Here is a 15,621-nt window from a genome sequence, read left to right as displayed (position 1 = left end):
AAAAGCACTAAACACATCAATACAAAGTCCATCTCACTACAGTGGCTGTACTATAATTTTACAATGCGACGAAAATAGTTATTGTTAGAGTTACAAAAATCGAAATATCAAAATATTGTGCGCTATCGTGTGAGTTTACGTCAGAGACCTACACGGAAGACAATAACTTGGCGGATATAGTCATTATTTGCGTTTTTTTTTTTTTTTTTTGCGCACAAAAACTATTCTCATCGCTTCGTAAAATTATTGTACAGCCACTGTAGTGAGATGAACTTTGTATTGATGTGTTTAGTGCCTTTAATGGGCATCCTGAGCGGGTCAGTGGGAATGTACTGAATGCCAATGAAGGCCTTTCTGAAGCCTTTCTCAGCCATCAGCTTTCAACAAAAATATCTTCATTTGTGTTCCGAAGATGAATGAAGGCATTACGGGTGTCCAACGACATGAGTGAGTAATTAATGAAATAATTTTCATTTTTGGGTGAACTAACCCTTTAAGCTTGGGACATACTCTGCAAGTTTGATCGTTTTCTCAAGGTGGCAAGAACAAGAACAAAGTTTGTTCTGGCCAGTACATTCATACTTCACGAGAAAAGCAGGTGCCGATCATCTGCGTTTGCATTAACCCCGCCCACTTTAAATGTATGACCAATCACACACAAGTTCTCGGACACCCGCAAGAAAAAAGTTCTGCTCAGCCGATGTGTCGAGAACAAGCTGCAAGAACTCCCAAACCAGGGCTACGAGAACAAAATAACGTCATTTTGTTCTCGCAGCGAGAACTTTTTTTCTCTGTTTTTGCGGAGTATGTTGCAGCCTTTACAGTCATAAAAGCAACTTTAAGGTGTTCATCTAGGTGTCAGGTATGATACGCACCTTTTAGATTTTTGATATTTAATTAAATAAACTGTCAAATCACATGAAAGTATACTTATGTATTTCAATAGGCTACTGTATGGGCTCAAACAGTAATGATAGATTTAAAAATGTCATAGCTGATGGAACACTGTGGAATCAATGTTAAAATTGCTTAAGAATAAATTATATTCACAGTTTTCACTCACAAAAAAATCATATTTTTTCAGTCATGCAAAAAATGCTATTACGAAACACAATTTTGGCTCTTTATCGCATTATCTTGTTTAAAGTGATAAAAATGCTAAATAATCATTTTGGCTGTTGGTATGTAATTTACGGGGGTGTAAGGTGCTGGAAAAAGCTTTGAAAGGTGCTGGACCTTGAAAGTGCTTGAAAAGTCTTAATATAAAAGATGATGCTTCTATTTTCTTTAAATTGTGGCTGCAAAAAGGTCTTAGTTTTATGACCACATGCCACCTCTCTGTTGGTTTATGCTGTCTGTCTGTTAATGTGGTTGTGACATTAAGGTGCACTTTTATCTTTATCTCTTCCTTTTTTTCTCTCAGGTCTTTTATTAGGCAGCAGCAGCAGCAGCAGTAGCAGCAGTAAATCAGCCACTACTGGGTCTGTGGTTCAACCCACATCTGATTTCCTCAGCTTCTCTGATCCCAGCCTGAGGGCCAGCGAATCTTACACGCCTCCATCCTTTGGACGTTGCCATGTGAAGGGTGGGGTGGAAAGCGGAGCCTCTGAAGGCATGGTGGCTCTAAACACCTTCAGCATGATGTCCCTTCCCCAAAGCTCCAGCAAGCATTATGAAAACTGTCACCCTGCTGGAGAGTTGGGTGGCCTGGCCTCGGCCAGCTACAAACGACCCCAGCCCTCCTCCTCCTCTTCCTCTGCGACATCATCTTCATCTACAGGTGAGGATGGAGTGAAGAAGAAGAAGAGAGGGAACTGGAGAAACCGGTATGGACCGTGCTTCACTACCCAGGACAGTAAAACCACTGATACAGGAGAGCACGGATCCACAATGCCCTCATCCACCTCCCCTTCGCCATCCTCAATGAGCACCATGGCCTGCCGCGGGAGCACCGTCAGCAGTACCGGAGGTGTGGGAGCAGTGGGTGCTGGAAGCAGCAGTCTGGGGATTCAGAAGTCCCCATCCCTCCTCAGGAATGGAAACTTACAGGGTATGACTGTCAGCTCCCCATCTGCAGGACAAGGTGAGCAGAGAGAGACGTAATTTCATTTGTTTAAAGTTTTGCTTAAAGTCTATAATTGAGCCTGTTTATTGTAAATGTGCACAAATTTTTACTAATACCGATGATTACATTTTTATCACCCACAAGACAAAAAAAACAGTGTATAACAACAGGGCTACTAGATTAATCATATTTAAACCATTGCCAAGATATCTGCTGTTCTTGTTTATTGTTTACACATAATCTATAATATTGGTACATAGGTTATTTATCCTGAAAACATGTTTTCCCCTTTGACATTTTCTTTTTCTTGCATTGGTAACAAACATCCACTAGCTTTAATGATTGGGGTTGCCAGATGTCAAGAATTTAAATACCTCAATCAGAACTTTTGTCTTGAAAGACCCCCTGTGGTGAATATCAAGTTTGTGAGTTGACAGTCTCATGCTACGTTCACATTGAACGCGAATAGTGTGTCAAAAAAGCGTGTCTACCACGTCTAGTTTGACGCATTAACATTTTGAATCCATTCGTGCGTCCGCAGCAAATTGGATGCTCATAGAATTCAAGCTTTTGAAGTGAAATAGACGCGCATTCAAGACGCTCCAGGAGAAATGTCATAAAACACCACTCTGCCTCTTTTCAGTTTCATAAAAAAAAAAATGAAGCATTAACAGCCACACAAATTTGGTTCAGCATTGTTACATTACGTAACGTTACCTGGATTACCTGGAACTTCACTGCATGTATATTTTTCTATCCTTAAAAAATATAAAGTTATGAAACTTAACTTTGCCCTCAGTCATAATGATTCGGTAGGGAACAATAGATTCATTAGACCAAATGTCGCTCATTAGATGTACACAAGATGAATTATATCATGTTTAACGACTACAGAAACATCCGAGCCAGCAGCAAAACGCCAGAAGGCCTGGCCGAGGAAAGGCTGCTCTCGCCGGGGTTAACGAGCGCTGAGCGTCCGGTGATCGCCTGGATCTCACAACTCCAACCCAAGATTTAAAAAAAATTAAGTCTTTTTTTAGGGTTTTCTTATCATATGACTTTACCACGTGATAGCAGCAATCAGGTTCCTCATTGGTTAACGCGTTGCAAATTAACGGAATAGTTAAAATTTTTCAACTCAGGTGTAGATGGTGCCAATCACATACAGATTGGCTAAATTTGTGTTTCAGTAGGTGTGTTTACATGGAGCACTTTAATCTGTTTAAAATCCAATCCGAATTAAAATGCTTCATATAAACATCTCAATCAGAAAAAAATGCCCAACCCGAAATTGTAATCGGTTTGAGGGGGGTGGGGTGGGATTAACCTTTTCATGAACCGATCAAATTAAATATTCCACCATGTAAATGACCTGATCCGTTTACTGTATATGTTCTTCTGTGACGTGATCATTATAGTCCATTACATATGCATAGGCAGTAATATATATGGCGTAATAGTAATATTAGAAATATACGGTATAGTAATAATAGTAATATATGGCATGCTCCTCCACCACTGAAGAGTGCGCGCCACGCTAAACACCAGGCTTGTTGACAAGAGCAGAAAGTACATTTTTCTATAAGTATATGTTCTAATTAATGAGCCAGGCTTTGGGTCAAAGTTCAATACGGAATGGATTAATCTTTTTTTTTCTCCAACATGTTATTTTTTTTCAGATTAATTAATCGAAATTAACATGTTATTTTGACAGCCCTAGTATTTAGAAATATAGTTGAATTATGTATGTGATGATATGACGTTATGATAAACTAAATACTTTCTCCACTGATGTTCTATTAGGGCTGGGTGATATGGCCAAAAAATGATATCTCTGTATTGAATGACAATACGTGGTATATATCCCGTTTAAAAAAAAACAGTTTTTCTATTTGGATGGAAAACAAAAACTGTATAAAAAATTGAAGGATATTGAAGACTGTAAACAAATACAGTGAATGTAATGTAAGCTATGCAATATATTATGTGCAAGTTAGAGGTTTACAATCTAGTTTTGGAAAAAAAAGACACGACTAAAAATGACAACAAAAACAAAAGCATATTAGCCTATATTTATATACATTACCCCGTTATAATGGTCACTTTCATAAAAATATACTTACTTTTAGGTCTAAAACTCCACATGTGCCGCATTTATGGTCCTGCAACAAATATTTTAGAAACATGTATATTTTAGTCACAATTATTGCGTTCCTATTCTATTGGGCTCCGTCTATTTGCCGTGCATGCATGCGGCGACAGCGCTCATTCACGGAAGCCTGAAGTTTAGCTGTTGTTTACTTTTAGAAGGCTCGTCCTCTCCGGACAGCAAAATGGACATATTTGCATGACTTTCTAATGTTTTCTGATGGAGAATATACCTGTGAAATGTAAGTTATACTATGAGGAAAGCACCATATTTCAAACGTATTAATATTTATCTGTCTGTCAGCACAAGTAGCCCAGCTCTCGCAGAACGTCTGACAGGCAAATCTGCTTTAAACTATACAGGGTTATCTATATCTAACTGTATCCAGTTATTTTGAAGCCCTTAAAGGACAACTCCAGAGAATTTTTACGTTTATCTTGATCGTTATACCCTGTATGTGAGTACAGTCTATAGAAGAAGAAAAACTAACCGGATTGGTGCTTGCAACACGGCGCTATTACAGTTAATGCCCAGAGCCCCCACTCAGCTAAAACGGCAGCTATGGGGGCATAAACGTAAATGGTGTCTTTGTGCCTCTTAACAGACACAACATGAACAGGTCCCTTCCATGACAACGAGATGCGTTTAGCCACTTAGCCATTGTTTAAATTCACCTGTTTTAGACGGCTAGCTGTAGTCTCGTGCTGAAGTCCTGTGGGAACACCATTGTAGCCGGAAAAAAGACAAATAGTCCAGTTGGGAAGCCTTCATCACTGAAGAACGCGAGCCGTGCTCACATGCACCAAGCTATAATGTCAAGACAAGTAATGACAAGAGAGGAAAGTAAAAAAATTTATTTCATAAGAAGTTATGAAGATAATGTTGGCATAATGACACTGTCCGTAAACCTATGTAAGCAAACAATCAACTACTTCAACTGCGCCTGACATTAGAAAAATGTTTTTTCTGAGATGATTATTACACTTTACAACAAATAAACAGCTTTTATAAAACCGTATAAGTCCTGGTGGCTGTTAAGAGTTGCTATGGCGTCCGTAAACAAATTCCAGCTGCTGGATAGGACGGCATCGACATCTCATGCGGTAGACAGACTGAAAGCTGTGATGATTGCATAGTGGCACTTCATATTGATTAAGTTGATAACCTGCTGTTTCAAACATTAAGTTAACAATTTATTTTTCCATACAGGCTGTGGCCTGAGTTCTGTTTATGACTGTCAGACTGTTAATGCATTTGTGATTGAATCTCCGTATATAAATAAACTTATAGCAAGTAGCTAATCAGTGTTTGCTGAAACACGTTTATTCAAACTAAGTTGTCCTATAACAGACTAACATCATCCCCCCCATTGTGCAGCGTTTACTGCAGTGTCTTGAGGAAAGTTGACCGAGTGGGTCTCGAGGCTAACTTGCATATTCATGGATCCACATATACTAAATAAAGCAAGGGTGTAGAGTTACATTCAAACTATTGTAGGACACAAATAAAAACATTTCAGGGGGAAAAAACATGCAAATATGTAATTTGATGATCAAAGTTTTAAGGGATATAATTATCCCTTCAAATGGATGTTTTCTTCCTAGGGTTTTAATTTATCTCAACATGGCATCCATGTGTACATACTCTCTCTGCACTGTTTAAAAATGCTGATGATCTTAAAACACAAGCAAACATGGAGTTTAGCGTTCTCCACTGAGAGATTCTGTCAAAATGAATGTGTAACATAGCCAGTTTATGTCTGTTCCCTGCATATAAGTTAACTTCTTTTGATTTGTGCTTACATGGAAGTATAAGGGTCATGATACGCTGGCAACTTTTTGAGCAATGTTGCTGTCAACTGGCAGCCAGGTAAGACACAGGGCCCATGACCGATCTAAAGTATCCAGATAGAAATGTGTTGCCCATTCTCAGTGGAAAAGTGCCCAAGCAACATTGCTCAAAAAAGTTAACCCATGTATCTTTACCCTAAGAATTCTGATGAAATTTCTCAAATGAGAACAATCAAATAAGATTATTAATCATAATTATTATTAATAATAGGTCCATAGTTCCATAGTTAAAGCGTTAGTTCACCCAAAAAGGAAATTTATGTCATTAATGACTCACCCCAATGTTGTTCCACACCCGTAAGACCTCAGTTCATCTTCGGAACACAGTTTTAGATATTTTATATTTAGTCCGACAGCGGATCGCCAATGTTGCATGATTTCAGCAGTTTGGCAGTTTGCACACGCGATCTGAGTCATGAATCAATTCACTGATTCATGACCGTTTGAATCTTCATTTGAGGTTTGACAACAAACGCAGAAGATAAGACAATGCAGAATAAAGTCGTAGTTTTTTTTATTTTTGGACCAAAACTAACTGATGTCACACAATGACTACTTTGATGATGTTTTTATTCCCTTTCCTGGACATGGACAGTATAGTGTCCCTACACTTAGATACGCTGTCGGACTAAATATAAAATATCTTAAACTGTGTGTGAAGATGAACGGAGGTTGTATGGGTGTGGAACAACATTAGGGTGAGTCATTAATGACATAAATTTCATTTTTGGGTAAACTAACCCAAGTCTTTTTTATTTTTTTCAGCCCATTTTTTTATTTTTTTATTTTAACATTCACAGCCTCATTTAATTTTTTTCAATCTAAAAATGATGTCTTACATGACCATGTTTATTTTTTACTTTTTAGTATGTTTACACACTCTTTAATCCTAACATTCGCCATCTTTCTTCCCTCATCTCTGTTTATAAAATATAAAAATGGGCCTGTTTTGGTCTATCTGAAATAATTATTTTTCATGAATTACACGTTGGATTGACTTTTCAATATCGCATTCAGTTCAATTCCTCCTATTCATCTTAATCTTCCCATGAATTGCATTTTTTTCCATCTCTATTTATTTTTTTATATATTTTTTTAAGTCCATTTGAGCTCTGCTTTTCTCGAATAGAAGCCTGGGAACCAGCATGATGTTGTTTTGGTCTGTGCTGAAGCTCATTAGGGTAAAAGTGGATGGAGGTGCTCTCTAAAGTGCTTCCTCATTCCTACCTGATTGAGAGCTTAGAGTGGCCCGCTGAATCTCCATAGAGATGCACATTAACCTGTTGAGCCCGAGGGAGCTGGAGGAGGGAAGGAGCCCGTAACAGGCAATTAGTTAAAATTTTATTTGTTCCTCCCTGTCGTTGTCTTCGCTTGGGATCTAGAGTGAGCCGACATCACTTACCGGCTCAAGATAGTGTGTAGAAATGCCCTGACCCCTACTGGCCTCCCTGTTCACTGAGCTGGAGCCAGAACTTTTGCTCTCGGTGCATATACATGTTCACACCGCTCTTTCTCTCTCATTTGCAGGCTTGCTCACACCTGCTAAATCTAGCCATTGACAAAAGCGCTCCACGTACACATGCCAGCTAGAATGTTTAACAGGCCTTATCAGTGGCGCTGCACTGTTGCTTGGCAACCGTCTGGCTTTTTTGTAGTTTCTTTCCTTCTGATTAGAACTTTAGAAATCTGGTGTTTTTTTTCTCTTTCTGTCACTCCCTAGTATGTGCCGTCTCACTATCGCCCTGTCCTCTTTCAAGGTTTTTTTTGTTTGTTTGGTGCTTGTTCTCCCACCCGTCTCTGCCCTCACCTGGCCTTTGGTTGGACTGTAAATATTTAGCCATTGCTAATGCAGGGCTACAGCAGAGTGCTCCACCTCGTCTATCTGTCTCACCCTCTCTCAGTGGCTCCCAGCTCTCTCTTTTTTTTGGATGGATGACTGGTTTATCAGGGAAGCAGTGGGGGGGGGCTATTATTAAATGCAAACATCCATCTCAGCCGTGGCTGGGTGTAGGGCTTTATAGGGTGTTATTTGCAGAGGGTGGAATGAATCTTGTTGGTTTTCATATGAAATTAGAAGGAAAAGCTGAGTAATCTGCGTGCAATGTAATGTTAAGGCTGGAAGACTCTACACAACTTTTTATTACTAAACCAATTTTAAAACACTAGGAATTGTACGCATCATGTCGACTTTGAATAGGGTTACAGAGAGAAACTGACCATCATACACTAAACGACTGAAGATCTCACACGAACAGGTTTTCAAGTTGTTCTGAATGAAACAAACTCATGCAGAAACAAGTGATTCCTCCAGACTGCAAATTAGTCTATAAAGGGCTGTTCACACAGAATCACAGAATACGGTTTTGGAGCTTTTTTAAATGTAATTTTTTTAAAAATTTAAATATATATATATTATATTATTTTATTTTATTTTATTATTATTTTTGTAGCATCTTCCATAAAGTATAATACTAAAAAAAATTCACACTAGTTAAAATAGTTAAACCAAAAGGTTTTAAATGCTAAAACATCTTGCAATGTACCTGTATGACTTTTCCTCTTGTGAACAAAATATTGAAGAATGTTTGAACCACTTTTACCATGAAATGAAAGTCATTTAGATCCCATTAGCTTTAATTGTATGGACAAAACATCAGAGATTTTTCATTTATCTTCTTTTATTTTCCACAGAATAAAGCCTCACAGGTTTGCAATGACATGATACCAATAATGGCAGAATATAATTTTTAGGTTAATTATCCTTTTAAGCCTGGTTTTATTACTGTATTATGAAACTGTGCAGTCTGTCCATTCAAGTATACACTGACAAGCAATGCATGCATTTTGCTGCATTTACTGCAGCCATGCACCTTAATTTATTGCTTTCTGTCGGCACACATTAGAAACATCAAGCCCAACTGTTCGCATGTAGTGGAACATATCTTGAAGCTAGTAACCCAACGCAAAACTCTTCAAGACATCGATTACTGTTCATGATACTACATTTAATTTAAAAACATCTGACACGTCAAAGGCCGATATATGTTCTACTGCCACACAACAATACCTCGATTCAGTCGCTCCTTTCTTCTCTTCGTTCGTAAGGAAAGTGCAGAGGATCCTTATCAGGTTCTGGGCCTCGTCATTAACCTCCCTCTGAACTCGCATGGATTTTCTGCTGAGAGAGGAGACAGGGGTTTGACTTGAAATGCTGGCTAATCTAATTTGAAATTTCCCCTCTCTTCCCCTGATTTGATAAGGGGGTTTTCAGGAGGAGATGTTAAGTCCTGATCGATCGGGCCGTTCGATCAGCACCAGATAACAGGATCTTTGTCCTTGCTTTGTTTGGTTACGCATGTCTTGTAACCTCTAATCAAATGCTCCATTGGTTGACCTTTTCTAAAATGTTAATTATTAACCAGATTACCAGATCAACACGATGATTTAAAGATTAATCTAATCATTAATGCATCAAGTTAGCTGTTGGTATTCACAAGTCTTCTAAAAGTAAAACGAATTGGGATTAAATGGAATACCGTCTCAGTGATGTTTAAGCCTCCTTTCTCTATGCTCTATTACATATGCCCTATGTGGAGTTCAGAGCTTGGTACTGTAAATGCTTCACGTGCTACCTCTCCGCCCAACAATGTTTCCTTGTTTCAGCAGTGAATGTAGACTGCCGCGAGCCATTCATTCCTTTGTGTGGCAAGGGGGCCTCTCTCGTTCCTGCAATGGGTCAGCCTGGGCCATCAGCTGGGCTTATTTGAGATGGTGGCTGGGGAGGAGGGAGAGTGAAAAGGAGGGAAAAATCAATAAAACAACAGCAACAACAAACAGCGTGCATGTCATGAACGACACATAAATATGAATGGGCCACACTCCTCCCAGGCTCTCCGGCCCCGCCTGAAAAGCCCTCAGTCATTTTTACAGAAGAAATAGTGAGTCGTCAGATTCAGGGAACTGTTTTCTGGGTCACCGGGAGGCCGGTGCAGAGTGCATGTTGAGAGGACTCAAAAATGCTTTGTGCTTGCTCTCGATGTCTGCTGTAATGAGGGCCTGGTCAGACAGGCCATTCAAAGTCCACAAAGTTCATCTCAGGGGCAACAAGATAGATAGATGGATAACTAGTGTAGGTATATTGAAGGACAGAGGTTGCCCTTACAGCTATTAAAACTTTGCTTTTACCACTAGATTACAGGTCATAACCTGTGTTGATTTGGTTCACAGCCCCCAGTTGCTATGCCAGATCTCCTGCTGATAAACAAGACAATGTTATTTTTGACTCTGTGAGAATTAGAAGAAAACGTTTGTCTTAGTGATTATTGAAGATGTGCTGTTTTACTGTCTTTTTGCAGGTCCGTACCCCAGCAGTAGTGATGTAGCCTCCCCGTTGCCCAGTGCGGTGCTCGGAGGGTCTCTGTCCGGATCCAATTCCGAGTTACCTGCTCATCAGTCTGTGGTCACTTCCATGTCCACGCTCACCTCACTGCCCCCAACCACCCCGTTCACCAGCACCTCATCCACACATGTGAGTATTTAACCGACTTTATTATGTATTCATGCTGTTCATATGCATGTTGGTTAGATTATATCAAAACCAATTTGGTTTGGTTTTGGTGAAATGGGCAAATGAATAAAATAAATTAATTTGAGCATAAAAATGTGATTTATTATTACTAGGCTGAATTAAAACTACATAAAGTGTTTTTGTTTAGCTTAACTTTGTTTTAAATCAAGAGCTACTAATATGCTACCTAATATGCTACCATTAAACGTTTAAGATCAGTAGGATTGTTTTTAATAAAGAAATTAATACTTTTACTCAGCAAATGCATTAAATTGATCAACAACAAACAAAAAAAATCCTCAAAACATAGTAGCACAGTTGTTTTTAACATTGATAATAATAACAAATGTTTAAAAAAAATCAGCATATTAAAATCATGATACAATATTTTAAAATATATATTTTTTTTGAAAATGTGGTGTTGCTGTAATAGCAATAATTTTTTACAATAGTACAGTTTTTTGATCGAATCAATGCAGCCTTGGTGAGCATAAGACTTCTTTTGAAATCAAAGAATAATCTTCATGACCAACTTTTGAACTGTAGTGTATATCTGTGAAGAAAAGTGAATACTGCTAATCACAGCTTTCTGCTCGCACGTATCCATAATGCATTATCTCTCACTAAATTAACAATTAAAAGGAATTATACACATTGTTTTTGTACTGTGTGTTAATTTGCTCCAATTTTATCAAGATAAATGCTGAAAGCACATTCATGGCACAAATAGTAATTAACTCCTAAAAGGCTTGGATGTAAACGTTAGTTGCAGCTATTTATGCATTAAGTAGCTCACATGAGGTCTTTCTTTCTTTCTTTCTTTCTTTCTTTCTTTCTTTCTTTCTTTCTTTCTTTCTTTCTTTCTTTCTTTCTTTCTTTCTTTCTTTCTTTCTTTCTTTCTTTCTTTCTTTCTTTCTTTCTTTCTTTCTTTCTACAGAACAAATTAATTTTGGTTCCTGGGTGCCTGGGTTGTGTTAATGCAATATTTATGTAATTGCAGCAGTAATATTAACAGTACGAAGGAAGCCGTCTAAGGGCCGCATGTCTGCATAACATGTCAGTGGGAGAAGTAAAGTTTGTCACTTCAGACCTCATTTTTCAGCTCTTAAAAGACAGTGTTTTGAGTCATTTAGGGTATTTATTACTAGGTTGCCTAAGTATATGGTCTTAATGGCTGAACATGATTGTGTTTGCATTAGTTAGTCAGAGAAGTATGTGTGGTCAAATAAACAGAACGACATTGTGAGAAAAGAGCTGTAATTGGCTTTATATTTGCTTTATATGTCACTTTGAGTCAGTAATTATATTTATATATAAATATAGATATTTTACAATGTTTTTGAAAGAAGTCTCATGCTCGTCAAGGCTGCATTTAAAATAAAAGTAATGACAAATTTCGTATAACTGTTTCTATTTGTAATATATTTAAAATTTTAGTTTATTTTCTTTAATTTGTTTCATTATTACTCCAGTCTTCAGTGTCACATTATCCATCAGAAATCATTCTAATATGAGGACTTGGCACTCAAGAAACGTTATCATCATCAACAGTTAGTATGTTTAATATTTTTTTAAGAATAGAAAGTTCAAAATAACTGCATTTATTTCAAATAGAATTTTTTGATTGAAAGTATCAATTTATTCATGAAACCATATTTAAATCATTAATACATACAGAATAAAGGAATCAGTGACTTCAGAATCCCCTCTTACTCATTGATGGACTCCTGTGTGTGTTTAGATAGCAATAATAAAGTAAATTCATTCTTACAGAATCCCAGCACTGCCCCAAATGGGCCTTTTGGAAGCACACTAGAGACTGAGCACCATCTCTTGCACTCTCCCGAGCATCTTTGTCTTGACTTGCACTGCTGTAGCAACCGGTTGTTTCCAGGCAACAGGGCTTTGTTTGTGCAGATCTGCCCTCTCTGCAGGCAGGGTGGCCTTACATTAGGAGATGAAGTAGACCCACTGATGGCCTTAATGCTGCAAGGCTCTCGGCGGTCCAGCCCTTTCTAACGCACACTTGCAAACACCCTCCATTAGCCCTAAGCTGTATGGCATAGGAGATTCAATATGATTGACTTTTTTATTTGCTAGGTAGTTAGTAGATCAGTAAACAGGTGATGTTTTTAAAAGTATATATTGGGTCAAGAATACAATTCATTTTTATTTGATTTATATCATGTTGTTTTATTAATCCATCAGCACACAAATTCTTCCTCTCCATCTCTAACTCTCCCTTTGTGGATAGAATAATTGTTTGACGAAAAAATTCAGTGGTTGCAAGCAGGGCAGCAGTGACCTTCGACCTCAGCGCACACCCCCTAGGCCCACCTCTGTCCCACTCTTCGTTAACCTCCACAATGGTGCTGAGAGCCCTAAGCCTCAAACAATCCGGCTGTCCCTCTTTTCCCTGTGCGGGCGCATTGAGCTCAGCTCGCTGATGGGATGAGGGCTGACAGGCTGGACAGAGAGCTGTGTAGTGGGATGAGGGGTTCTCTTCATACTGGTCATGCTCCCTCCTCTCTCAACACAGCCTGAAAGAGGAGTGTGAGGAATAGGGAGGGCCTGCGGGCCGTGAGGGGCCAGGGGAACACAGGATATTACTTTTTTTTTTTAACCATACCTTTTAATATTTATTACAATTATAATTATATGATATTTATAGAATGAATGCATTTTTATTTACAATTGTTAAGACAGTATTATCAGGTTTAGGGTTGGAGTACCTGATAGACTTTGCACTGTGTCCAAATAAAGTACCAAGCCATAAAGCACATTTTTACATGTTGGTTGAAGTTCCATAAAAGAAGCATGTTTTCAAGGTTGGTTTAAACATTGGCATTGTGTGAGTGCATTCACTGCCCATTTGCAAGTGGTTCAAAATTAGTTTGTGTGATGTGGTCAGAAATCTCTTAAGTTAGAAATAAAGGCATTATTCTTTAATAACAGCAAAAAATACAATACATTGTAATTTTAGTAAATATTATTTCCTATTGATGAATCGAAGAAAGGATGAAAATATGAAAATATTTTATGAAAATATGCAGTGAGAATAAGGATGGAATAAATAGGTGAATGGATTTTCATCCCAAAATATAATATACTACAATTAAAAATGTTGAGGTCAGCAAGATTTTTAAACATTTTTGAAAATCTCTTATGCTTATCAAGGCTGCATTTATTCTGAAATACTGAAGTAGTATTCTTTTTTTTCTCTTTTTTTTTTCTTTCTCTGTCACATGATACTTTAGAAATCATTCTAATATGCTTATTTAATGCTCAAGAAGCCTTTTCTTATTATCATCAAACAGCTGTACGGGATTTTTTTGAATGCATACCTAGTTCAAAAGAACAGTGTTTATTTGAAACAGAAATCTTTTGTTACATTATTGTTTTACTGCCACTTTTGATCAATGTATTACGTCTTTGCTGAATAATCGGTAGTGTAGTCTGCAAATTGTAATGAATGAGTAATCATCTCTTTTAATAATTCTTCATTTCTCAGTAATTCTTTACCCTTCCTATAATTCACTGTTATTTACAACATTGTTTTACAGCAAAAGTGTTTAAATGCAAGTAATGTGAAGGTTTGTGTGGTCTCCACCACAAACCAAATTTGTTTTTGCACATATGCTGCTACCTCAGAAGCAACACTGCAACCAATCCCAAACATTATTAGGGAAATAGCTTAATTGGATTAAATAATTAGCTGCAGAAGCACATGGTCTGCATGTTGTTCAGGGCTGTGGATCTGCTGTTGCAGGCTCAGCCAATTCTCCTGGCTCACGGGAAATCCAGCTGACATGGTGTTTTATCATCCAGCCCTCTGGCCAACACTCGCGCACATTCATACACACACATGCAGGAACACGCACTTAGGCAGCCATAATATTTGGAATTAGACAGTGTTTACATCTTAAGTCTAACTCTCTTATGTGTTTCTTCCTTAGTCAAACTCACTACCGGGATCCTTTAACCTGGCGCCATCCCATATGTTCGGAAACAGGCTGAATCCGAACTCCGCCATGGCTGCACTGATCGCCCAGTCCGACAGCTCCCCAGCAGGTGAGACGCACAGATGGGGAAAAACACTGATCCATAGCTGGTACCTCCCACTGGCACAGAATTCCCTTCTCAAATCCTTTCTTCCTGCTTCCTGCGCTCTCTTCTCCCATTTCTCCTCATCCTCCGATTCTTACTCCCCTGTGCATGCGGAATGTGTGGTCAGCTGTATCCCCCCCACCCCCACCCCCCTTACCTCCTCAGGTCGCAGAGAGAGGGAGAGCCAGAGAACAAAACTCCCCGGGACAGAGAGCTGAAAGTGTGCATACCTGTTAAATGAAGCATGCTACCACTCAAACATTTCATTAATCTGCACAATGACCGCAGTGATGACACAGAGGGGATTGCCCTGGGTTTAGGAGGCAGGCATACCTTAGACTCCCTCCCTCCATCCCGGTCGCTCAACACTTTCTCTGGACCCTGCCTAAACCCTGGGGGTCTCAGTCATGAGCGAATGGGCTTGCAGGACCCTGTCATAGGGGTTGGGGTGGGGAGCAGTTGAAAGCAAGAGAGAGAGGAAAAAGAGGAACACAGCCTTTGAGGAATAATGGATCAGTCATGCCCCCCTCCTCAAACAGAGGTCAGGGGGTCATTTGACTAACAATAGGAGGAAGAACACCCGTCCTTAAAGAGACCACCGCTCGAGACTAGAAAGCTTGCGTGCTCTTAGCACAAGCCCGGCTCTTGTCTGGTACTCGTTCTTAGCGCAGCACTCCTAAAGTACTGATATATATTAAACAGGTTGATCATTTAACTTGTATTTTTTATTTTAGGGAAATTAATACTTCTATTCAGCAAGGGTATATTAAATTGATCAAACGTGACCATAAAGACATTTATAAGTATTTATTTTAAATTAGTATTTTAAATAAGTATTATAAGTTTTATAAAAGTATTATATTATTTATTTCAAGTAAATGCT

At 38.6% G+C, this 15,621-nt stretch overlaps 1 protein-coding gene across 4 annotated transcripts in view; it reads left to right on the top strand.

The window, feature by feature from the left end:
- mllt10 (MLLT10 histone lysine methyltransferase DOT1L cofactor) overlaps nt 1-15,621 on the top strand; it is a 58,527-nt gene that overhangs the window by 28,549 nt on the left and 14,357 nt on the right. For all 4 annotated transcript variants that reach the window (XM_067435508.1, XM_067435509.1, XM_067435507.1 and 1 more), the window contains 3 exons: nt 1,424-2,083; nt 10,420-10,592; nt 14,588-14,702. In XM_067435508.1, coding sequence (XP_067291609.1) covers nt 1,424-2,083; nt 10,420-10,592; nt 14,588-14,702 — 948 coding nt within the window. The remainder of the gene's footprint in view (nt 1-1,423; nt 2,084-10,419; nt 10,593-14,587; nt 14,703-15,621) is intronic.

The sequence above is a fragment of the Pseudorasbora parva genome, chromosome 24 (genome assembly GCF_024679245.1).
Source record: "Pseudorasbora parva isolate DD20220531a chromosome 24, ASM2467924v1, whole genome shotgun sequence".
NCBI classification, from domain to species: Eukaryota; Metazoa; Chordata; class Actinopteri; order Cypriniformes; family Gobionidae; genus Pseudorasbora; species Pseudorasbora parva.
Note: the sequence above shows the minus strand (reverse complement) of the source record. Positions and strands in the feature narration are given on the sequence as shown.